This window comes from Drosophila mauritiana, chromosome 2R (assembly GCF_004382145.1).
Source record: "Drosophila mauritiana strain mau12 chromosome 2R, ASM438214v1, whole genome shotgun sequence".
Taxonomy (NCBI): Eukaryota; Metazoa; Arthropoda; class Insecta; order Diptera; family Drosophilidae; genus Drosophila; species Drosophila mauritiana.
In genome coordinates, this window is record NC_046668.1 from 12,966,248 (window position 1) to 12,990,375 (window position 24,128).

A 24,128-nucleotide genomic window follows, 5' to 3' on the forward strand; every position below is an offset into this window, starting at 1 on the left:
ACTTTTCAGCACATTTCGTAGTGGGGTAACGTGGCGTATGAGTAATGTGAGCAAATGCTAAGCATACGCCCTGCTGAACATGAAGCTGGAATGACAGAAATTTCGTCGAATATCAAAGAGCAGTGCAAAACGAGTTGAATAGAATCGTTTCAATTGCTAAGCAGCAGGAATAAGAGGCGAACTAGAGCAAAGTAACTTATAAAAAATTAAGAGAAATGTAGAAAAAATGTAGAATAAAGTTTACCCCTAAACGGCAAGATAATTACTTTAAAACGAGATAAACGAGCATGAGTCGCACAACAGTTAAAGCTGAGAAATCTGTGTTCTAGCGAATTCAATAACATTATTTTAGGACAATTTTTGACTAAGTTAACTATTTTTTAACCAAATAAGTTTTTGTATTTCAAGGCATTATTTAACTCTTTTGCACCCACTTGCAAATTAGATTTCCTTGAGAACCGAATTCGTTTCCATACACACCCACCCCGCCCTCGCCATCCATTATCATATCGTAATGCCCTTAGGTTCTCAACGGATGACTGCATCTCCTTGGGGTCACATTTTCGTCGCCAGGCACCTTTGTTCAATTAATTGCTCCCGAATCCCATTATGCAATGCCATGGCTCTCACTAATTTACATGTTCTGCCCGCTCTTTCTCACTCATTTCCTATCCCTTTTCCACCTCCATTGCAGATACGACTACGAGACCCTACTGCAAAATTCCACTTTCTGCTTGGTGCCGCGCGGACGTCGTTTGGGTTCCTTTAGGTAAGCACAAACAAAAAAGAATGCCTCACAGAAAAAGTCAAAAAAGAAATAAAAACGTATTAAAAAAAATGGGTGAAAAGCATAAAAAACAATTTTCATTTTACATTTCACAATGCCAGTTTTTTTTCATATTTTTTCGTATGTTCGTTGCTCTTTTTTTTTTGCAGATTCCTCGAAGCCTTGCAGGCTGGTTGCATTCCCGTACTATTGTCCAATGCCTGGGTGTTGCCGTTTGAATCGAAAATCGATTGGAAGCAGGCCGCCATTTGGGCCGATGAGCGCCTCCTGCTGCAGGTGAGCCGGAGCATACATACATATATTTATTGATATCTGTGGACGTACAGGTCTATATGGGATCTATATATATATGTACTTACACATATATATGAAATATTGATAGGTAGTTCGTGTGCCACTTTTTGGAGTCGTTTGGTCAAAGCGATTTCATTTCAGTCCTGTCTAAAAAGAGTAAAGTTTTCATTGTTTATGTGCGCCGCTTGTTTGGCTGGCTGGCAGTTTTAGCCCCTTTTGAAAACAACCCAGAGAGCTGTCACAAATATGCACTTTTATTGGTCTCTTTAAGTATCTGGCCATTTGCCGTTGATGAATATTCTGTAACGAGGCAGCAAGATTTGTGCACCTGGCTCAGAGATCCTGAAATGTCCTTGGTTGTCCCAGCTGCTTGATATTCAGTAAACCTATTTTTGTAATTATCGTAAGCCATGCTTTTGAATGTTTTGAACCTAAACTTTAAAATATTCCAAAAAACTATGTATTCCTGTTGACAAAACTGCTAGCATAAACCTGAGATAATTCCCAGTAAAATGAATCGAAAGGCAGCAAGAGCAAGAATTCCCTCCCAAGTCATAGCGGCTCAACTTTGGGTGCTCCATTAGGAGGAGCGCTTAGTCCACTGGTAGCCTCTGTTTGCGGCCAAGATTTGCCAATCAGAGCCAGGTGAGTGGTTCGCAGCTCTTTGTCCCAGTGTCCGCACCTTTTCATGTTACGCCGGACTGAAAGCCCTTGGACACTCCTTCCCAGTGCGCGTGTCCTGCTTCATTTGTTTGCCTGCCTGCCTGCCAGTGTCCTTTTCTTCACGCTTTTGCGCCTTCAACTGCTGATTTTGCACACAGAGAAAATAGTTTCTTTAAGTCCACATCGACTATAAATATATAAGAAGGAAAATTATTTCAGCCACTAACATGGACATGGACTTTCTACGATTCGAGAGAAGCAAGTATTTCTGTTTAGCATACTTTTTAGAAACTTTGTCGTGATTTAAAAGTACAAAGATTCCTGCGATATTTGCTCTCTGTGAACTTTTCACTGCTGTCGCACTTCATTCGCGACAAAGTCTTGGCACAATGTTTGCCAATTGGCCTGCCCATTGGGATATCACCGCCCACCTCCACCTCCAGCCCTGTCCAGCTGCTTTTCCTGCTCCTCCATCTTCTTTTTCCCCTTGCACTTCCTGTCCCCGTCCATTGGCATGTTTGCCTTTGTAGTTTATTGGCAGGAAATGCAATTAATTAAGTTAACTTGAGCAGGAAACTTGAGCACGGACTCGCAACTCGACTCGACTCTATCCGACTGGCTGGGCAAACTCTTTATGGCGTTGCAATTTAGTGGGGCAATAGTGTGGGCACCACTCCTGCCCTGCAATTATGATGAATGGCACCTGTGGGTGGTTGGCCGTAACCCTTTAACCAATTAAGCTGTGCATTCTAAATTAATGCATTGTTGCTCAGGTGCGGGATGAGCTGCATCTATTAAGCTGGGATTACGCCAGCACTGGTTACACCCATCTCTAATCCCCGCTCCTCTTCTCTTCTCTTCTCTTCCCCCATTTCTCCCGCATACATATATATAGGTGCCCGACATCGTGCGCTCCATACCGGCGGAACGCATCTTCGCCCTCCGCCAGCAGACGCAGGTCCTGTGGGAACGCTACTTCGGATCCATTGAGAAAATCGTCTTCACAACATTCGAGGTGAGTGCTAAGTTTCTCCCGGGGAACATTTGCATGTGTACACGCCGCCTATTTGCGGCTGATAACTTGGCTAGCACGAGGATGATGATGGAACTTTGACAGGGGGGCTGTTAGCTGGGGCTCGAAGGTTCGGAGGTTTCCAAATAGCAACTCGAACTTACTTGGCAAGTTGTTGCGGCTTTTGTTGGTTCGCTCAATCGACAAGAAACAAGTAACGAGTATGTTCTTTGCTCTACTTAGCGACTCTGAGGTGGGGTTTTTGGGCATCGAATACCCGGAAACTTGCAACTTGGTCGATGGAACTATGAGTATACAACAACTTGGTCTCGTGTTCCGGACTTTGGCACACTGCGTGCTGTAATTAAGCGTACCGAACTTTAACTTTTATTTGTATTTACGATGTGTGAATATAACTTTCAAAAATACATTCCTTTAAGGCAGGCCAGTTTGAAAATATTTTCAGCTACTTTGTGCATTGTCTTTAGACATAAATGAACTTTATTAAATGGGTTAAAATAGATAGAACCGTTTACTGTATCTAAATAGTAAGCATTAATACTTTTTGTCAATCTTAAAACATCGATGGCTAACAGAGCTTGGTTTTCGATTTGTACAAGAAAACTACTGCCCAAGTGTATCTGCCAGATATATTTAAACCCTAAGTAGCTAAACTTTTGCGTAGCCATTGAATTTGAGTTTGGAATACATTTGCCAAAAACGCCCACCAAATGCCTAAAGTTGGGGGGTGGCAAATGAGTGGGGGTGGCCCAATGGCAAATGGGTGGGGGTGTATAAATAAAACACACGCATTCCGCACATTCTCGGGCATGCAAACGGAAAACAACAAACAGCGAACAACAAAGTTATCTGCACACAAATGGCAAGCAGAAATTCGCGATTCTCCACACACACACACACACACATCGTAGAAGACCAGAGTAGCAAAATGCCAAAAGGGCGGGTTGCGTTTTCCGGGACGAGGGGGTGTTGGGTACAGACGCGAAAAGCAAACTAAACCGCCGCCACTGGAGACCACTTTTCAACACTCAAATTGACACACAGCCGGGGACAGGGAGCATCGTGCAGAGATGTAGACACATTCACGGCAAGGATGCACGGCATTCAATTTTGTGTAATCATCGCGGGGAGAGAAGGGGCGGGGGCAAGCTGGAGCTGCCAACTGAAACCGGAGACAACTGACTCCCAGTACGCATCCAGATTCGCGATTGTGGCGAATCTTTTGCATGCTCATTCAGTGAGAAAGAATGTAGTACTGAAATAACAAAAGGTACATCGCTCTAATTAGAAAGGTATAAAGCCTTGCAAACACTAATGTTTATGACTTGTTTAAGTAACTAATGTTTAAAGAACTTCTTGGGAGTTCTGTCAGGATAGTTTCAGGACTGGTTCTATAACTTTTTCTTTCAGTGCGTCCACACCCTTGTACAGAGCAACCTAGCCATGTTAACCCATGACGACCGACAACATTGCAATGTCGTCGTGTCTGTCGCTCCGCTCGTTGACAAAAACCGCAGCCCAATGGAGCGGCAAGGGAAATGGGTAGCCGAGAGTTGTGCAGATTGCGGCTCCATTGGCAGGATTCTCCACTTCTTCTGATCCTCCCTGAACCCGCTCTGGCCTCTTGGCTCGTTCATTTGCCTGCGTTTCTGGCTAGTAATAATCAATTTGCAGTTACAGCAACCAAAATGTGTGTAACCAAATTAAACACAAATATTTTTACTGTACCTTGTGACCGCCTCGGAAGGACGAAAGGACGAGGACGGTGTGGGTTTGCCAAGGCAATTAACGACTCGGTCCACAATCGACCAGAACATGGTCAACAAAGGACGACACGCATAGAGAGAGTTTAGTTTGATTTATGTGACGGAAGGTGAAAGCAGTCCCCCTCCCCTCCCATTCTCCGCCCCCCTCACACTTGGCCAACTAATTTGGCCTGCTCTCCAATAATTATTATTCGTCGGTGTGAGGGGCAGATGCTGGTTCGTTAAGCAGCCAAAGTTAATTGGGTTTTGATCGACCTGCTGCCCACAGGCATCACAGGTTGAAGATTTATGACAATTTCCATAATTAACCAAATCGTTTTTCAAACGAATATTGTTAAATCAATGAGTGAATATATTGCATATATTTTTGAGTGGGTATACCCTATGGGTATCTCAGTTTTGCTATTTTATTATATACACTTATCTAATGCGTGATTCGCGTTTATGAAACCCTTTGTGTGCAATTAGTGAGTAGACTATTCCCTCTATGATTTTGCTGTAAAACTTAAATAGCGCCACGAAGTATGCAACAGAATTTTTTGTGCACAAGTTTTACGTTTGGCCTGCATTTTTGCGGCGCACATTTGATTTATGGGTCGCGATTAAAAAGATGAATTGTGGCATTTTCGACAGGTGGGAAAGGGGGTGGATTGTGGTGGGGGCGGTGGGAATAGGGATAGGGTGAAAGCGCAGGCAGAGACATCGGACCACGCCCACCTGCTGAGGTGTGGCACGTGCATCACGTAATGGCCGTGTGTGTTCACAATCCTTTCTGGCTTATTTGACCCACATTTTGCATATGGCCAGGAATGCAGCTCCACAAGGGTCAAACATCATGTCTATCCGCCAGCCTTTCAACCGCCTCCTTTGCGGCTTTAATATGCAGAAGAGTTCCTGAGATGGCCCAAATACTTGATGTGTGTGTGTGCGTTTTGTTGCCCCGGGGCAAAACAATTCCAGAATATTTATAAACAGAACAGAAATTCCTCTTTGGCAGGGCGTGGTCTCTGCGGGAAATGCCTTTATAATTTGTTATTATTAATTTTGCACATTTTTTCGCCGCCCCTCATACCACATCCGTGCCCTGGTAAGGTTGGCCACTCACGTCTCACTTTTGGAGCGGAAAGTTCCTAATAATCCTTTAGTCCGGGACACGTATGAATATGAATGGGCGTTGGCGTTCCGGGGGATGTGGGTCTTTGGGGGAATCCTTTTCCCTTCGCTTACACTTAAGACCCGTTCATGCGGCAAATTGATTTAGGCATAAACAAGCCCAGAACGCTCTTAACCCTCTAAAGCCCAGAGCTACGAAAAAGTGGCAAATAATTTCGGCTGCCTCAACTGGCCTTGTTGGGAAAATCTGCTCATTCTGGGCGTTGAACCGCATGTGACCAGGCGGTGTCAGTTCTTCCGGCGTATCCTTTTGCCACTCGCTCCTCTACCATAAAACTGGTCCATTAAAGTCAACAAACTAACAGCCAGCTGACGGTTTTAAGGGGGTTTTCTCGGTTTTTGGGTTCGAGTTTGAGTTTGGGTTCGGGTTCGGGTCAACCTTTGTTTACCCTCATCGCCTGCTGTTGCTATTGCTGTTGTTATTGTTGCTGCTGTGCAAGCAAACAGCAAAGGTGAATTTCAGTAGGGCTTTTCCATGGCACGGGTCGGAGGAAAAACAAATTAAGCAGTTATTTGGGTTGTTAGACGCTTCAGCCACGCACACACATCCCGAATCTCATCCAGAAAGTTGCTCTGTTTTCGATGGCCATGCCCTTTATTAGACGGTGAATAGCGCCACTCTTGACCCAAATTATGTCATCTAACGCAAATTATATAATTAAGCGGTTTGTCTTGGTTAAATCAATTAGGTGCGATTGGAAATCTTGAAAAATTGTAAGGACAGTACAGGTAATAATTGAGTGGGTTTTCTTTTGTGATATTTTTGCGAGGTAAAAACAAATTTATACTATATCAAGCCAAACTTTGATAAATTATTAAACCAATGCTAAGATAGTGCTCAATATTTCATAAAAGGCGGCAACTCTTTTTCTCATATCCAAGCATTTAAAACCCAGAATATTCCACTTAGCCTCTTCGGTTTTTAAGCACAAATCAATTCCTTCGACACTTTGGCACTCAATGCCAATCCCAATCCCTTTTCTGATACCCCCAATTATTTCAATTAATAAATCAAAAATTGAACCCAAAGTAAGACCACATTCGAACTTTTACAACATCCTTCGAAAGGAAACTAAGTGCGTAGGCCGCAGAATATATGTGTGTCAGAGTGTGAGTGTGTGTGTCTGCAGCTGGATGAATGGAAATCGTAGGCGGCTGATCCCAAGATTTGCATAATTTTATTGTGTGTTGAACTTTCGACTAACCAACCCGGCAACCAACCAGCAGACCAATCTGTGTGTGCCAGACCCCGGGAGCCGATTGGCCATGCCCACAGAATCCCCACAAAAAAGGTCACTCAAAGTCCACTTACCGAACTTACTGTCGGCCCACAGTGGCCCCAAAATCTTGGCCTAAGCCCCAAAAGTCTCTTTGTGTGCTCGAGTGTGTGTGATTTGGGGCCGAATGGATGTGACCGATAAGCGTGTGCCATGCACTCGAGTTGCACAGGGAGACGAAAAGCGGAAGCTGGTAAAAGTTCGAAAATGGTCACAAAAATTCACAAAACAACTAAATAAACCACAATAAGCCAAAAGTTTGGGCTGGGCTCGAAATGTTCTGCATACCCAGTGTGCACTGTGGAAAAGTTCCAATTCCGCTAATATTTATAAATATGACTATCTAAGTCATATCTTTGTGAAAAATATTTGTAATCGAGAAACTTAAGCCTGTAATACCGACAGATTTTTTGTTCATTTCTGTTATGCGTTAGATTGAGATTTCAATTGTAAGCTGGAAAACCTCTTTTCTTGATTTTCCCATGCAGACGCACTTTGTTTCTGGTATTTTATTTGCCTTTTATTTTATTTTTTTGGCTTTGTGGCTTTGCTTTTCATGCAACATAATATGTTGCATACTCGCAGGCAGATGGCAAAAGAAAGAAACTTTCTTCACCTCACCTGTCCGCTTTGTCTCATCGAGGCGTGCATATCAAAGCACTGGCACACTGGCCACGCCCACTCGCCGCCTGGCCGGGAAGAGCGGCAACAATCCGGCAAAAGCAGGTCCTGTGAGCGGCAGGAATCTAGGTAGCATCAGCAGCTAAAAGTGGAGGAAGAAAAACAACTTATTACTTTGACTAATCCTATTATGCGCACGCAAACGTGCGCCAAGGAGGAAAAAACTTTGCCAAGGAAAACTACTTTGAAGTCAACTGTCTGCCCGCCCGCCAACGCTTCTCAGCCCCCTCCTCAGTCTTCTCAGCCGTCTCAACCGCTTTCACCTTTCTCCGCCGCCTTTCTCTCGCATTCATTCCATTGAATCGTGCACTCACTCAAGCGCCGCTAAGTTGCCTTAGTGGCTGCTCATGCACTGCGCGAAATGGCTGGGCAATAGATAACGCAATTTGGCTAAGGCGGCGCCAAGTGAAAGGATCTTCTTCCACGTCCTGGCAATGCTAATGCCTGTGGAGTAAGCCAAAGGATGCAGATGGAACAGTGGGACGCCTACAGTCTTCTAGTATTCTAGTGTGAGATTAGTAAGAGATAACGACTGTGATGGCAAATATGTATTTCTAAGCATTATTTTTGTATCGGAAACTGCCGAGTCGTTTATTAGTTTGAATGGCAACCCTAGAATTGTTTAATAGTATATTTCTACAACTGCCCGAAGCTGTATATTTGCTCCATTAAAAACTTTTGCTTCAGTTTGCTCGACCTTTCCCACTGATCCAACCTAATTTATTTTCAAGTTGTAAAGTTGCGAAACTTTTTCGTTGACCTCGTTCGGTTTTAGCCCACAGTTTTGCTCCCAGCTGCACCTGTCCACCCGACTTCTAGTAGTTAATTTCCCCCACTTACCTGTCCATTATGGCCTGGCCCATGGTCCTGGACCCCAGATAGTGCAAAATGCCGCGACAGCATCTCAAGAAGTTTTCCACTGGCCTAAGCCGATTTGGCTTCCTCGCAAGAAAGATATCAACGCGAGCGACCGCACGGCTAAATCTCATTAATTGATTTTCCAGCCAACTTTCTTGTTACATTTATTTGTGTGTTTATTTTTGTATTTTTACCAAAATGCATGTTCTCGTCATAAATAACAGAGAGAGAGAGAGTAGAGTGTAGAGCGTGAAAAAGCTTACTTAAACATAGGAGACGCATAGAGTCAAAGACATCAACTAAGGTCACTTAAACATTTAACATTAAGAGTTGAACAAGTTTTGATTGTTGTACATAGTTTCACAATTAGCTTGATATGCAGAACAGATCTGTGTGTGGTTTGAATGTGCAGCTCGGAGTCTGTGAGTCTCTGCGGTGAGTTGTGTTTTGTTTGGCTGGGCCTTAGGATCCAAGCCAAGCCAGTCCGATTCGAAGTTAAAGATCCCGCCTAGAAGAGCAGGGAGAAGAGGCTCCTCACTCCAGTGGAGCCAGCTCCGGAACCGAGGGTAAAGCCCGTGCTGGGCGTGCCGCTGCTGCGATGCCGCGAGGTGTGGCTGGAAACGTTAGCACGGACACGGTCGTAGCTGGCAACATCCTGAAAGGCAAAAGATATAGCGTAAATTATAGTCGAAATGTGCAGAGGTCTATGGCATATCGTACTGGTCGAGCACGAATTCGAGGTGTCTGCAGTGGCGGCAGATGTCGCAAGTGCCGCATGTGTTGTATATGGACAAGACTCTCACCTCTTTGTCGGCATTGGCCAGCACCGATCGCATCGAGTTGGCCACCGGCCACTTCTTCTTCATCACCAGATTGTTGGGTGGATCATGTGCGGTACCGGCATCGACGGACCAAATGGTGACACTAGCACCGCCGAGTACCTTCGATCCGCGCGAGAACTTGAAGGCCAGTTCCTCGTCGCCGGCAATGCGGGTTAGCTGCCAGCCGGTTAGATTGATCTCCTCGGTGCCCTTGTTGTGCAGCTTGATGAAGCGTCCCTCAACGTCCGCCTCGATGATCTCCAAATCTCCCTTAGCGGCGGCATTCACCGAGTACTCGGACAGAGTGCGATCCTCGCTCTCATCGATCACGGTGCGGCGACGCTTCACAGCGCTCGATCCAGAGATGCCAGGTGTAGCCGAGCGACGGCCACTGGGCGTGACCCTGCCGGATCGGGAACTGGCACTGGCGGTCAAGTGGCTGCCATTGCTGGAGATACCGGAGTCGGTAGTCGGGCGTCCGGGCGACTCGATGTTCAGGCGACGCTCCTCACCGCACAGCAGCTTGTCGTAAGCGGCAATCTCGAGATCCAACGACACCTTGATGTCCATCAGATCCTGGTACTCCTGCAGCTGGTGAGCCATCTCGTCGCGCATACGCTGCAGTTCGGCCTCCAAGGAGGCGATGTACTGGTTGTGGCGCTGGCGCTCCGTGTCCAAGAGGTTCTCCAGCTCCCGAATGCGAGACTATTAGGAAATGGGAAAATGTCAATATTAAAATCACAAGGGGAACACTCGGGTTGCCAATTGCAGTACTCACATTCAAGCCAGCATTGGTGTCCTCCAGACTCTGCAGCTTGGCGTTCAAGCCGTCGATCTTGGTGCGCATGAGACGGACTTCCTCGGTGGCATGAGCGGATCCCTGGGCAGCCCTATTGGCGGCAGCCTTGAGGTTCTGGATCTCATTGTCGTACAACAGCTCGATCTCCTCGCGATTTTGGCGCATTTGACCCTCGTACTGATCACGGAGTTCCTGGAGCGATTGCTGCAGCTTGGCCTCGTATTGGCGCGACAGTCGGCCATCGATCTCGCTGATCTCGATCTGGCGACGGGATCGGGTCTCGGTGAGCTCCTGGGTGTGCACCTGATCCTTGAAGGCCAGCTCCTCGCGCAGGCTCTGGTTCTGGTTCTCCAGATCGACGCGGGCCAGCGTCTCCGCCTCCAGCTGCTTGCGAAGATCATCCAGTTGGCGGCGCAGGCGTTCGTTCTCCAGAGCGAGCTCCTTGGCCTGATCCTCGAACTTCTTGCGATCCGCCAATGACTGGTTGTACTTGCTATTGACCTCGGTGTAGCGGTTCTCATACAGGCGGGCATTGTTCTCAGCCACGTTAGCCTCCTTCGTCTTTTTGTCGAGTCTTAAATTTAAAATGAAAATGGTTATAAAATTAATAATCTTTTATTGCAAAGTTAGATCTCAGAACCTTTTAAATTAATCATTAATCAGTCCATTTGCCTGAGTAATCCCTTATAGAAATTCAGGCGGTTCATCAGAGCAATTGTTTTTCGGCTTTTATCTACATGTGCTCATTGAATGACGTCACTTATCTGTATAATTATAACTGAGTCACATTGCGACTCACATTTGTTTGCGAAAGCTAAACCGCTCTCTTTATCTCGCATATGTATTATTCATTTCATTTATTTAAATGTTATAGTCGCTTGGAAACTCGTTCATCGATCCTCCTCCATAGAAGAATCAAATACTCAAACATTTCGAGGTTTTTGTTTGCCTTGGGAGAAGTCGTCACATGCCATTAGCATAAAGTAGCCCGGCTATTTCTGACCAGTTCCCCCACCCCCAGCGACCTCCCCCCCCTTTGATTTATGAGCGCCTTTTATTTTTCGTATTTGAAATTCTATTTAGCCAAAAACCAACTCGCTATAAAAAATAGCTACGAAAATTCCACAAATAATCCCTGCATATTTTCGGATATCAATTTTGGTTGTCAATCGGCGACTCGCGTGGTCGGCACGTTTTAAGTTATTTTCTATAACAAATGCCATGATTTCAACTATGGAATAATTGACTTTGCGTAATTTAAATTACGTATAAAGTTTGGCGCCTTTTACGGCGATAGTTTTGACCATTTTTGAAAGTTTATTTTCCAAAATCTTCTATTTGGTTTTAGCAATTTTCTTTCGGTTCTTGCTGTTGCAACGAGAAAATGTAAACAGTTTTCGTAGCTAATCAAGAAAAGTTGTGTAAAAATGGGGAAATAGAAAAACAAAATAGATTCAAGGTTGTTTTGTTTGCGTTCTACATTTTCCTTATTTCCCCTTTTTTTGTGCGTTTTGTGTGTGTGCGTGTTAAAGTTCCATTTTTCCTCCCCAATTCGTTTCGCTGACCCAATTTGTTTGTACATATGTATGCTATTGTCGCCAAAGAAGAAATATGGTAATATATTTGGCTTTCTAAATTCTATTAAAAAATTTTAAAACAATTAAGCATAAATGAAAATAGCTTAAGCATATGGACACTCAACAAAAGAGAAATCTTATATCACAAGTTCCATAATTCTGCTGCAATCTTATCGTATCTAATCATAAACAATTTCCTTTGTTATTCCGGTCCGTTTCTCAACGTATAAGGCACGTCTTAAGTAGCTGAAAAATCAAGTTTACCCAACATTTAGGCACCCGCCTTTTTATCCCAACTCATAACTTTGTTAACGCGTTGCAAAACGCACAAACAACAAACTGTGGCTATTATGAATTAAAAAAGCTCTGGGCCTCATCGCGCAATAAATACCAAAAATAAATATTGCCTGATAACGCAAACGACGCGAAACGGAAATCTGGCAAATGGAAAAACTAAGCAGCCAAACTGACAACACACCAGAAACTGGTATTACAAATGGATCTGTAACTGAGCTCCATATGACATCATAGTCTTGTAACCTTCATTGAGATTTACGGCGGTATTTCGATTCTTATTTGATTTCATTGTCTCTTTTTTTTGGTTACTTCTCATTAGCTGAGAACTAAACATTTGCATAAAAATGCCCAGAGAATTCTGGAAGTGTAAATGCAAAAAATAAACAACAGCGAAAGAGTCGAGAGAGTTCCCATGTGCGTGGCTTTCGAAATGTGCTTTTGGCATGACATCATCGGCCTCGCTCGCTCTCAGTCTGCACCGTTCTCCATCTGTCTCTGTCGCTCCTTACATATAAAGAAAACAACCATGGAAACTGAAGTTTGTATCTAACTAAAACTCTTCTCTCTTATCTAAAATGTTTCATATGAATACTATAGCATGAAATATAAGAATGACTTGCATTTTAGCTGAAAAATGTAATACACTTATAAATAAAACAATTTGTTATTGTTTTCGCAAAGCTACATAGCTGCAACTAAAGTTCTGGGTCAACTGTACCCTAAAAAATAATTATAAATTACGCTTGTTCCAATACAAAATACAAAAAAAAAAGTTAAAAAAAAAAAACAATTTTATATTTCTAGAAATCCCGACTGACTGTACTTCCACTTTACAAATCGAAAAGATTTTGCTGCTTTTCGTGCTGTGCATTATTGATTCCACACTTTCTTGGCTCCCAAAGTTGCCCCCATTTTCGGTCTGTGTCTCGCGCTCCAGTGGCCCGGCATGGTACATATGTACATATGACATCACTGGCTGATAATACGCTGTTACCAATTCCGAGCCCAAACCTGAACCCGCCGTCTTAGAGTTTTACCTGGGCTTCAATTCGTCGTTCTCCTCCCACAGACGCTTGATATCGATCTCCAGCTTGGCCTTCTCCTTGGCGGTCTCATCGAGCAGCTTGCGAGCGGCGGCCAGCTCCTTCTCATAGACCGCCTTCAGATTGGAGGTCTCCCTGTTGACGGTGTCCTGGGCGAGATTCAGTTCCTGGGTGAGGCGGCTGTTCTCGTTCTCCAGGTTGCGCATGCGATCGATGTAACAGGCCAGGCGATCGTTCAAATGCTGCAGCTCCTCCTTCTCCTGCTGGCGGCTGGTGCGCGTGGGCGAGGTGGGTGAGGTGGCGCCCACCCTTGACGAGGTGGATGCACCGCCCACCGGCGTGGAGGTGGATGCGCGCGATACGCGTGTGTTCAATGTGACGCGGCGTGCTGACATTATTGCAATGTGTTTCTTTTCTTGCGAGGTGCGAATTGATAGTTAAGCTAAGTTAAGTACGTAACGTTAACGTTAAGTTAAATACGTAAGTACGTAAGTGTCTTTCACAATTTTTCCAGACGTTTGATTCTGAATTTTTGCTTGCACGTCCGCCTGCTTTGACGACTGAAAATTGACTGAAACTTTGACTCGAAACGAACGGCTATCATCGACAAAATTAGTCGACGTCGGCGGCAGCGGTCATAAAAAACCAAATACAACACGAATGCGGCGCTGCTCTCTCTATTTTTCCGCTCTCACCTCTTGGCTTTATTATTATTGTTGTCTCGCCTTACACCACATTCGCTTTCCCATTCGCATTCGTAAGTGTTGTTGGGCTTTCCTATGTACAGCTGTTTGTGCCGCTGGAGCTCTAAATAGAAATCGAACCACTAACAAACAACCAACTGGTCCCAAAAACAAGTTCTTTACATGTTCGTTCACTTCTCTGAAAAATCTTAAAAAAATCTTTAAAATCATGTCTTAATATAACATTAAAGAAATTTGTAAGAAACACATGTTTATGTTAAGTTCTAGCATTTAACGTACAGTTTTCTATTTAAAGAAGCTGCACTGTACCTTTGGGCGGAATCCCAGCGATGCATTCCAATCTTCAATAAGATCTTCATTGAGTTGTCCAAGGTTAATGAACGGGCCAAGTGATACAAAATTAGAAAAAGCAAATTAGAAAAAGAAATGGAGTAAACTTAAGAAAATAGTTTGTAACTTTAGAATATATCCATATGATGCCATTTCCCTTTGGCATAATTTCATTTTCCCGCCCGTTGGCCCACATTTTCATTATGATTTGTTCGACTTTGGTTGGCCGCATAAATGAATGGCCCTTAATAGAGATTGCGACACATGAAAATCGACCACAATGAACGCCCACATATCATCAATTCCGTGCCATTTGGCCCACAGTTCGAATGCGCAATGTGTCACTCGAGCTTATCGATCAGCGGCGGGTCAATTATGGCCCAGTGACTTGTCCAAAATTATGAAATACGACTGGGAGTAGCACCAGTACATAACATTCCTGGTGGTTGGCGGTCAGTGGTTGGTGGAAAACGGCTTGGCGCAGTGTGAACATGTCTTAAGTGAAATATTGACATACTAGACCGCTTTTGTAGATGCCCCACACTCATAATAAATAAATAAGCTCTTAAAAAGTGTCAGAGCTGTTTTTGTTTCCTTTTGCCAACTATTATTCTCAAATGCAAAAAATAGCCGGCAAACTGTTTTTTATTTTGCTACTGAGAATCGCAATGAGAGCGAGAGAACTAGAGAGCTCTGAAATTCTCTGTCTCACCACACGCTGTGAGAAAATATGTGAACTTCTCGTGCACTGTTAACGAAGCCCGTGACGTCACCACCCGAGAGTCAGCCAAGCAAAAGAAAAAAGACAAAAAAATGAAAGACGGAGAAACAAGTAAACGGAGTATATAGCACTGACCTCCAAAACGTAGCCGCTTCTCTGTGACGTCACCGAATTATTTTTAATCATGAACGAGCGTTGAAATTATTTTCTTAACCAAAATCGCCACTTCCCTTTACGAAATTATAATTATACTTATGATCCGTTTGTAAGCTGTGAGCGTTAGCTAATTAAAATTAATTAATGAGCGCGTTTGTGTGTGCGGAAAAAAACGAGCATTAAAGCCTTAACCAGATGTTAAATGTTTGAGTTTGTTGTCTCATTTGGACTTTGTTTGTTATTATTATTATTGCGTTATTTTTTTTTTGTCTGTCTTCAAAGTATTCTAGCTGAGTTTTTTTTTTAGCTTGATGAATAGCTGGGGGATTAAGATTACAAATTGATAAGATTGAGGGCAAAGGGAAATTTACTCATTGGAATGGTAGCTTATAAAAAATAAAAATAAAACTATAAGTGAGTACGGGAATATCTTGACAGCATTGAAATATCTTTAAGTCCTGTAAATGTTGTTTATTGTTCTGTTGTTAAAGTATCTGTAATTGTAACAAGCATCTTTTGTACTTTTATTTAACGTTTTTATCATTGCAACGATATGGAAAACCTTCTGGCACGCCATTTGACACAACAAGTATCGATTAACCAAAAATAAAGAAACGACAAAATAAACAAACAAGTTGCCCGCAGGGCTTTTAATTTGTGCAAACTCCTGCGAATAAATATTTATTTGGCATTTATTTGCCTTCTGTTACATTTGCTTGTCTATATTGGCCTGCTGCGCCTATCGTTGAATAAAGCATACACAAAGATACACCGAATAAACTGAAATCAAACAAAATTAAAGCTAGCTTCTCTTTTTGGCCGAAACTTGTTTGTCTTTGCTGAATATATATATTTTTTTTGGTTTTTTTTTTCGTTTTGCTTGTTTTTCGAATTTGTCAAAGCAGCTTCATAACTTCGGCATTTGTTTTTGTTTTTTTTTTTTATATTTTCATTTGCGTTGTAGCGAGAGCTCCGAAGTTTGCCAACAATAATGACATCATCGTCAGCTTAAAGTTTGAAGTCATGGCAAATGACGTTATAAGATGAATGAACGCCCAGAGCCAAATTGCTGCCGATTAAGCTGAAGAGGTGCTGAAGGAATCATGGCGAATTTAATCGCAGATCAGAGCTTAGGTAGCTAAAAAAAAACGAATTTAACTTTGAAACGATTTAAATACCTTATTATGCCATGAAAACAAAGCGAAAGAAGAAACAGTTGAAATTATTGGAACCAAAATAGAACATTCCCAAGGATATTATTCTATTTGCACAGAACATCTGAAATAAATAAATATCGAAATCCCTGAATTTTTCATCGGTTACTTTGCATATTTAGCAGCTTACTCTCTCCCCATTTCCAACATAAAATCACTTATTTGAATTCTCGCTAATCCAAAAACAAAGCGAAAGTATTGTGCAACCCGCGCATTTACACATCATCGCATAAGCCCCCAAAAAAAAAACATTCCCACTACGCTCCTGGAATCGCACTTAATTAACGTTGGTCAACAAGTTTAGATCGATAAATTTCTGTGCAAAAACACGTCCGAATGGCGCATATAAAATATATGACTAAAAAAAACACAAAAGTAATATGTATAAAATGAATTCGGTTCGAAATTGGTTTAGCGATTTGTTGCCGTTTTTTGTTTAATTGTCATAAGCCAAAAACCGCAAAAGGGTAAAATTGTTTGCGTATCGGCTGTGAGCGTGCTTCAATTTTTAAATATTTTTAAATATTTTTACGTGTCAGTGGAGGGATTCTTGTTTTTCGATTTTTTATAAAGTTTTGCGCCATAATTGATTGGAAATGCGGAGTTATTTATGGCAATTAAAAGTGAAGTCAACTATACATACGCATACGCCATGTTGTACATCTTTCGTATTTTGTTTGCTTAATTTTGCACTTTGCGACGTTTGTTAATTTTTAATCAACGAAAGTTGTAGGAGGAAGTTGATGTCAAGCATTTACATACCATTTTTTACTTCCTTTCTTTTTTTTTATCTCTGTGTTCATGTCTCTTTTAGCTACTTGCATAAGTTAATTTAGTGTTTGTCTTCGACGGAGTTTCGCCTTTTTCTCAATTTTTTTCTTTCTCTTTTTTGTTGTATTTTGGATGTTGAGTGTTTTGGGTGTCATTGAGTGCAACTTTTAGCCTGGCCAACAGAGAACTACATTTTATGTATGCAGCTGCCTTTGCACAGCTTGCAACTTTTAACCCGCTTGCCACGCCCACCCACACACACACACTCACACCACACACACAGATGCAGCCAAGTTGAGAGGCCCCAAGAAGTATGCTAAGAAAAATAGTATGCAGAAAACAAAACCGACGTTTTCTTATTGCCAGCCAAAGAACAGGAAACGAAAACTTTTGCAATGCCATACACCCAGCAGAATTGAATTTGTAAACATATATGCTTTTATGTAAGCTGCAGCGCAGTGTGTCTCCTAAATCTGATTAGCAAAAAATAAAAAACCTGTGAAGATACCTGAAGTATAAATAAATAGGTTAACCAAACTGTACTGCATGTAAATCTTATATTATAAAACCTAACAATATGTTTTTTAAGCTATAATCTCCTTTGGCAGCAAGCATCTATGCTTTCGATGCTTTTAATTAAAATCTATCTCTGCTAAAAGTAAACTTCTCTGTTTTAAAGCTGCATTTTTCATTTGAAGCACAAACATTCATTAATCTCCCGCAAACTGCTAAAGTAACCCTTTGCCAAAAGCTTCAATTAAAAATATCTTAAAACAAAATAAACCTTTACGGCAGCAAAAAGGAGCTTTGACTTCGAGAGGCCAAAGGAAATTCTTGCAATTAATTGAAGCAAATTTCGCCAGACATGTAAACTGCACATTGCATAAAATATGTGCAAGTAAAGTGCATCGAGTGAAATGGGCGGCCAGGCCAAGCTGTTAATGGAATTCCATCCAAGTCAAGACAAATTTGCATGCAGGGCTGGTGAGCCCTTTAAATCTGGCATTTAAGCCAAATACTTGCAGGCCCGATAGGCATCCACCTGTTTTATTTGCCTACATTATCCACTCTATTGGTTACTGGGCCTCCAGCTGCTTGCAGCTACCTCAGTCACTCGATCCACTTAATCATCGCAAACGCACACATCTATGCATGAACTCGATGCGCTGATGCGATACGGAAATGAAGTTCTGGCTGCCTTCCTTTTCCGCCCACCTCACTTACTGCCACATATATGCTGCTTAAGTAGTGCCAGCTGCGATTGTTGCTGCTGCTCCTGGTCCTTATGCTGCGATAAGTCTCCTGGCTGACATCCAAATGCAACCTGGCAGCCACGAATGATGGAAAAGAAAACCGGCAACCGAATAAGAGATTCCCCGGACATGTGTAGCCAAGCAAACAGAAGTACAGTGGGACCACCTACTTAACCCACAGAGTAAACAATGCCTAACAATACCATCTTAAATTTTAAAACTATTATGTATTTTAGAAAAGTATGTGTGTTTATATTTCGCTTATATCTTAATTTCAACTCGCTTGTTCAACTCTGTAGCCAATTTCAACTGTAGCTTTATGCTGCTGCAGGCAACTTAAAAATGCTGGCTGTGGGGCATGGATCTAAGCCAATTAAACGCAGTTTGTTGGCCAATTATAATGTGGACGAGGGGGGGTGGGAGGTGAACCATCTGTCTGGGCCAGGCCCAAACATATACGCAGTGTGCAATGTGCATAATTGAATCGCAGGCATAGGCCATCTCTGTCTGTTAGGTGCCTCTCGCTCTCAATTATGCTGGCAGCGTCAACAGCACGAGATTGACTTAATTATGTCGCAGGACAACAAAAACCCACCCATACACACACACACACACAGAGATAATCACGCACACACAGCGGGCTTAAAAGAAAGGGTTAAAACAAACACGCTCGCCGCGCTGAGCGTTGATTATGCAAAGATTGGAGGGGGGAGAGGGCGTGGGACCCAAAGAAGGAATTATAATTACAAAATATAAAGCAGGCACTTGAGACGCGTTGGCAGCCAGACAAGGAGCCAAGGATCGGCAGGACAAGCAGACTGCAGCGTAATCCTAGTTTGGTTAGTTTGCTCCCGCACCTGCCGTGTGGCGCTTAATGAGCGGGGCATCACCATGAAGCCATGATGGATGTAAGCAAAAAAAACAAAAAAAAACAGGCGAAACACTAAATATTCTAAATCCTCAACGAAGTTAGGATGTCCTGGCTTTAGTTTAAGCTTATGAATATTGATAGTTTCGAAAACTGCAGATGGTTCGGGAAAAAAGTTCCATAAGCTTCCTAAAAATGATTGCTGAACTCCTGGCATATTTTTTAACATTTTCTGATGAAAAGATTCTTTAAGTTAAATATCACAAAATAACTTATCTCTTAACTGACTTGTGTCCAATATATATAGCGTTTAGCTTCTGAAGATATAGGGTATGCACTTGAAAGGATTGCCAACTGTCTATCTATCAGCCGTAATTGCGTCTAATTGTTGGTACCGCTCCCAAACGTCTCATTATGTCTTTTAGCCTGAATAGCAGTGGGATTCCGCCGGGAGATGATCGTCCATGCAAATGCAAATTCCACTAACCACACGCACAAAAGCGGAGCGTGCCAGACAGAAATAACACGAATGAACTGGAGTGGGTGGTAAATGGTGGCTGTTGGGTGCTCCTGCCAGCTGGGTTGTGCATAGTGAGTAGTGGGTGGGTAGTGGGTGGTGGGTGGTGGGTGGCACTTGCATAACGCACCGTCTTCTGTTTTCTGTCAGGTGCACGTGGCTGCACCTGTACTTGCATAACTCAACTCGAACAGCGCCTCAGCACTAAGCTCTTAGTTGGGGTCAGGCTTTGCAATTATAATTGCATTCAACCCGAACTGCAACCAAAACAGTGCCAAATGCAAAATGCTGGGGGTCTTGGCGAGTTAACTGTGCGCGGCTGTGATGTCTAACTAATTTGGCACGGCATACTTTAAGGTGCGCTCACACTTTGAGCGACAAATTAACGCCGCGTTAATGGCACGCAAGCCAAACGCCATCCCCTCGTCTCTTTCCTCCTTTTGCCTAACACATGGTGTGCGAGAGTGAGACGGAGGGGCACTTCCGCCCACAGTGGTTACTGTGCGACTTCCGCTGCGCAGCGGAAACTGCGGTAACACCGCTCGACATTCATATATGCGTGGATAAATCCACAGCTGAGCCCGTATTAATAGTTAACGATCAGAGGGCATATTTTTATTTATTTATGCATTTTATAGTAAATAATGTGTAAATTCATAAAATAATATAATATCATATAATGGATACTACATCTTAAAACTTTGCCAAGGTAAAATATATTGATTTGTATGACCATCCACTCGATGCAATAACTCCTTAGCTCAAACAGATGGCTGCAGTTCAAGGATTTCACTTTCAGTACTCTTTTTTCGACCCGCGTTGTAAATCTGAATGGGGAAAACTGGCTGGTTGGGGAAAAGGGCACCATCTGCGCCAAGCGGAAAATTAGGCAACAACTCAGGCCCATTGAGTTATCACACTCAGCGGAGGACAAAACGAACGGATGGGGGAAAAACCGGGTCGGAACACCAGGGAGTGGGAGTGGACCACTGGGAGGACTATTCAAAACGCAATTTGGCCCGCTCCTTGAACTGCACTCGAAATTCAGATCAGCAGCAAAGGCCTCGCGCTCCTCGTTGCTCTCCTCCTCATTAGGCAATCAATTGGCAATCACCACTTGAGCGTATCGACAAGCCATTAAACAAGCGTTAACTGAGGCACTCCGTATCTTCCTTGCGTATCTTGCAGATCATACGCGAACGTTTGCCGGATTATCCGGTGCGGAGCAGCCTGGTTTGGAACAGCTCGCCGGGCGCCCTGCTCACGTTGCCCACCTTCGCCGACAGCTCAAGGTTGGTCCCACCCATATGTCTTGCTAAGCTTGTAGCTCAATCGATTATAACCACCACAAACTTCAGGTACATGCCATTTCTGCTGAACTCGATGGGTGCGGAGCCGCGTCACAACTACACGGCGGTTATCTACGTGCAGATTGGCGCCGCCCTGGGACCGAATGCAGCGCTCTACAAGCTAGTCAGGACCATCACGAAGAGCCAGTTCGTGGAGCGGGTATGTAAATACAGTGCAACCGCACGTTCAGCTTAATGCAATACACTTTGCCCTTTTCAGATCCTTGTCCTTTGGGCAGCCGATCGGCCGTTGCCGTTGAAGAAACGCTGGCCCCCCACCAGCCACATACCCTTGCACGTGATTTCCCTGGGGGCCAGCACGAGGAGTCAGGGAGCTGGACCCACAAGCCAGACGACTGAGGGACGACCGAGCATATCACAACGATTCCTGCCCTACGAAGAGATTCAGACGGATGCCGTTCTGTCGCTGGATGAAGATGCCATACTCAATACGGATGAACTGGACTTTGCCTACACGGTGTGGCGGGATTTTCCCGAGCGCATCGTTGGCTATCCGGCAAGAGCTCACTTCTGGGATGATTCCAAGGTGAATTGGGCGGAGAGGATTTAAATGTACTGAAATTACTTATCGCTATTTCTTGCAGAATGCCTGGGGTTATACGTCCAAGTGGACAAACTACTATTCGATTGTGCTAACTGGGGCGGCCTTCTACCACCGCTACTACAACTACTTGTACACCAATTGGCTGTCGTTGCTGCTACTTAAGACTGTACAGCAGTCCTCCAACTGCGAGGACATCCTAATGAACCTGCTGGTCTCGCACGTGACCAGGAAGCCGCCGATCAAGGTGACGCAGCGCAAGGGCTACAAGGATCGGGAGACGGGTCGTTCGCCCTGGAACGATCCCGACCACTTTATCCAGCGCCAGAGCTGCCTAAATACCTTTGCGGCCGTTTTTGGGTAAGTTTCACTTTCTGAAGAGCTACATGGAACTCCAAAGAACTAGCATCCTATCTCAATTTCCAAAACGCATCCCTTTTCTTTCATATCCTTGCAGCTATATGCCGCTGATACGTTCCAATTTGCGCATGGATCCCATGCTGTATCGTGATCCAGTTTCCAATTTGCGCAAGAAATACCGCCAGATCGAGTTGGTCGGCAGCTAGCGATATGTGCATCCTGGCAATAGCTACAAGCGTTAATAGTACTGAATACATATACACCACACACCACACACCCACAGCTACACCAATACCAATACGAATTCGAACACAGAGAAACAGAAAAAAACACACACACACATACGTTTAGATGAAATGCTGTTTTTTGACGCTGGCCAAGCGATGCAAGGACTATGTTAATTATTATTAGTAGCGAAAATATGGAACTTAGTTAGGAGCCAAAGGGCGCTTGTAAATGTATGTATGTGTACATCGATGTAAGCATACGGCATCCTTTGCAATTATATATGCAATGTGTATATATATAGACCTTAAATACGATTATGTGAATTAGCCTAGTTAACTGCAAGCGAAGCAAACGATTTTGCCATCTTTTTTGCTAATTTCAAATTAGCTGCGCTTAGCAAATTTTCTATATGCATACATACATATGTAAATTGATATATGTCTAGGAACATAAGTAGCCGATTTTTGTACTGTGTGAGTTGAGTTTTGTATGTGTAAATGTTTGTATGTCCTTGTTGTAACTCTCCGTGTATAGTTAGTGATTTATCAATGTGAACGTGTATGCGCAAGGCACAGTCGTCTCAATTTCAGTTTTAAATTCCAACTTGAGGCTCCTCGAATTCCGTATAAGAAACACATCGACTGTATCTTCTGATTATCCGTGGCCATTATGGAACAGCAGCAGCAATTGCCACTGAAAAGCAACAAGAACTCTTTTCGGGCCATTCAGAAATAAGTGCACAAATCCGCCGAGGAGAAGCAATTAACTAATGCTAAGTTTATTGTTTAAGTAGCTTTCCATTTTCAATTCGTTATGTGCAATTTTTTATTTGGACACCTCAGTTTTTAATTCATATCGTGGCCATTTACTGATGTACGTAAATCAATTATCAATATGCAATCAACTTTTAACCACATGCGCATATCAAAAGAAGAGGCTTCTCCGAAGAGAAGCGTTTTTAGTTTAAGCAACCACAATTCTATACATATACTAGAGCTAAAGTATATTTCTATAACTATTTTTTACAACAAATATACACGATTGCAGATGAATTCAATACCTTTGTTTTATTAGTTGATTTTTAATTTGTATTTACTTTTTCGCATTGTCAATTCCCAAGTGCGAAGGGCAATAAGAGCTGAAAGCAATAACTAAGCTTCAACATATCAAATGAGTTTGGATTGACCAGAAGCATTTCAATATTTGTGCAATTCTTTATTCTCTAAAATAAAAAATAAAACAGCCAAGTCATTTATAATCTGGCTTTATTTTCATGTATCCAAAGATTTCTGGAAACACATATGTATATATTTTTAGGTTGACTGAATTATTGGACTGCTATTTGTGTTTATCCCGGCCAGAAAAGTGGTTCTTAGGAGCCACGCTGCATACTTAGTGGGCAATCGATTGATGCCCAGACTCTCGAAACTCGAAACTCTTGACTGCCAAACGGCGAAATTGTTTAGCATTTATCAGTCGAATATGCTTATCGGCAATATGAATACATACGAATATGAATGGATGCTGTGCGAATGTCAAAACTGGACTGTGCCAGCGAGCAGACGGAATCGAATGGACGGACGGACGGACGGATGGACAGATGGACAGGGACGACAAATGCAATGAAATGTTCCCTATCAGCATGCACATAAATCAAACATTTCAAACAAACATTTTTGCCGTTGACTACGAATAATAATAATCAAAAATGCCAGTTATATGGATATGCATATTCGGAATGTGTGTGGCCCAAGGCGAAGGATATGCACAACACACGCACACACACACATACACATACATGCACACACTGCGACATATACATACGTATACATATAGGCAACTGTGGAGAGTTGAAATCGAATCAGATCAAATTTTGTACAGTGCGTTTTATTTTTTGTATCTGTGTGTAAAGGATTTTTGTATTATAACTCGTATATATAATTGTATTTGAGAATTTGTATTTGACACGACAAAAACAAAAAGCAGGTGAACAAAGACACAAGAACAGACAATTGCACTTTTTATA

The 24,128-nt window shown here is 43.0% G+C and overlaps 2 protein-coding genes across 3 annotated transcripts in view; one reads left to right on the plus strand and one right to left on the minus strand.

The window, feature by feature from the left end:
* LOC117138344 (exostosin-1) overlaps positions 1–23,159 on the plus strand; it is a 63,456-nt gene extending 40,297 nt beyond the window's left edge. Inside the window, exons 3-10 of the mRNA XM_033300384.1 lie at positions 695–769; positions 937–1,063; positions 2,640–2,759; positions 20,792–20,895; positions 20,962–21,112; positions 21,173–21,499; positions 21,558–21,874; positions 21,972–23,159. Coding sequence (XP_033156275.1) covers positions 695–769; positions 937–1,063; positions 2,640–2,759; positions 20,792–20,895; positions 20,962–21,112; positions 21,173–21,499; positions 21,558–21,874; positions 21,972–22,080 — 1,330 coding nt within the window. The 3' untranslated portion in view covers positions 22,081–23,159. The remainder of the gene's footprint in view (positions 1–694; positions 770–936; positions 1,064–2,639; positions 2,760–20,791; positions 20,896–20,961; positions 21,113–21,172; positions 21,500–21,557; positions 21,875–21,971) is intronic.
* LOC117138345 (lamin-C) lies at positions 8,667–13,649 on the minus strand. Of its 2 annotated transcripts, none has more exons than XM_033300385.1 (4): positions 13,064–13,649; positions 10,132–10,726; positions 9,253–10,058; positions 8,667–9,187 (listed from the first exon to the last, which is right to left on the minus strand). In XM_033300385.1, exons 1-4 carry the CDS (start codon positions 13,462–13,464, stop codon positions 9,067–9,069), a joined length of 1,923 nt encoding a protein of 640 aa, XP_033156276.1. In that variant the 5' UTR covers positions 13,465–13,649; the 3' UTR covers positions 8,667–9,066. The 2 variants fall into 2 exon arrangements, with proteins under 2 accessions (XP_033156276.1, XP_033156277.1); XM_033300386.1 differs by having other exon boundaries at positions 9,336–10,058; positions 13,064–13,648.
* Positions 23,160–24,128: the final 969 nt, after the last annotated feature.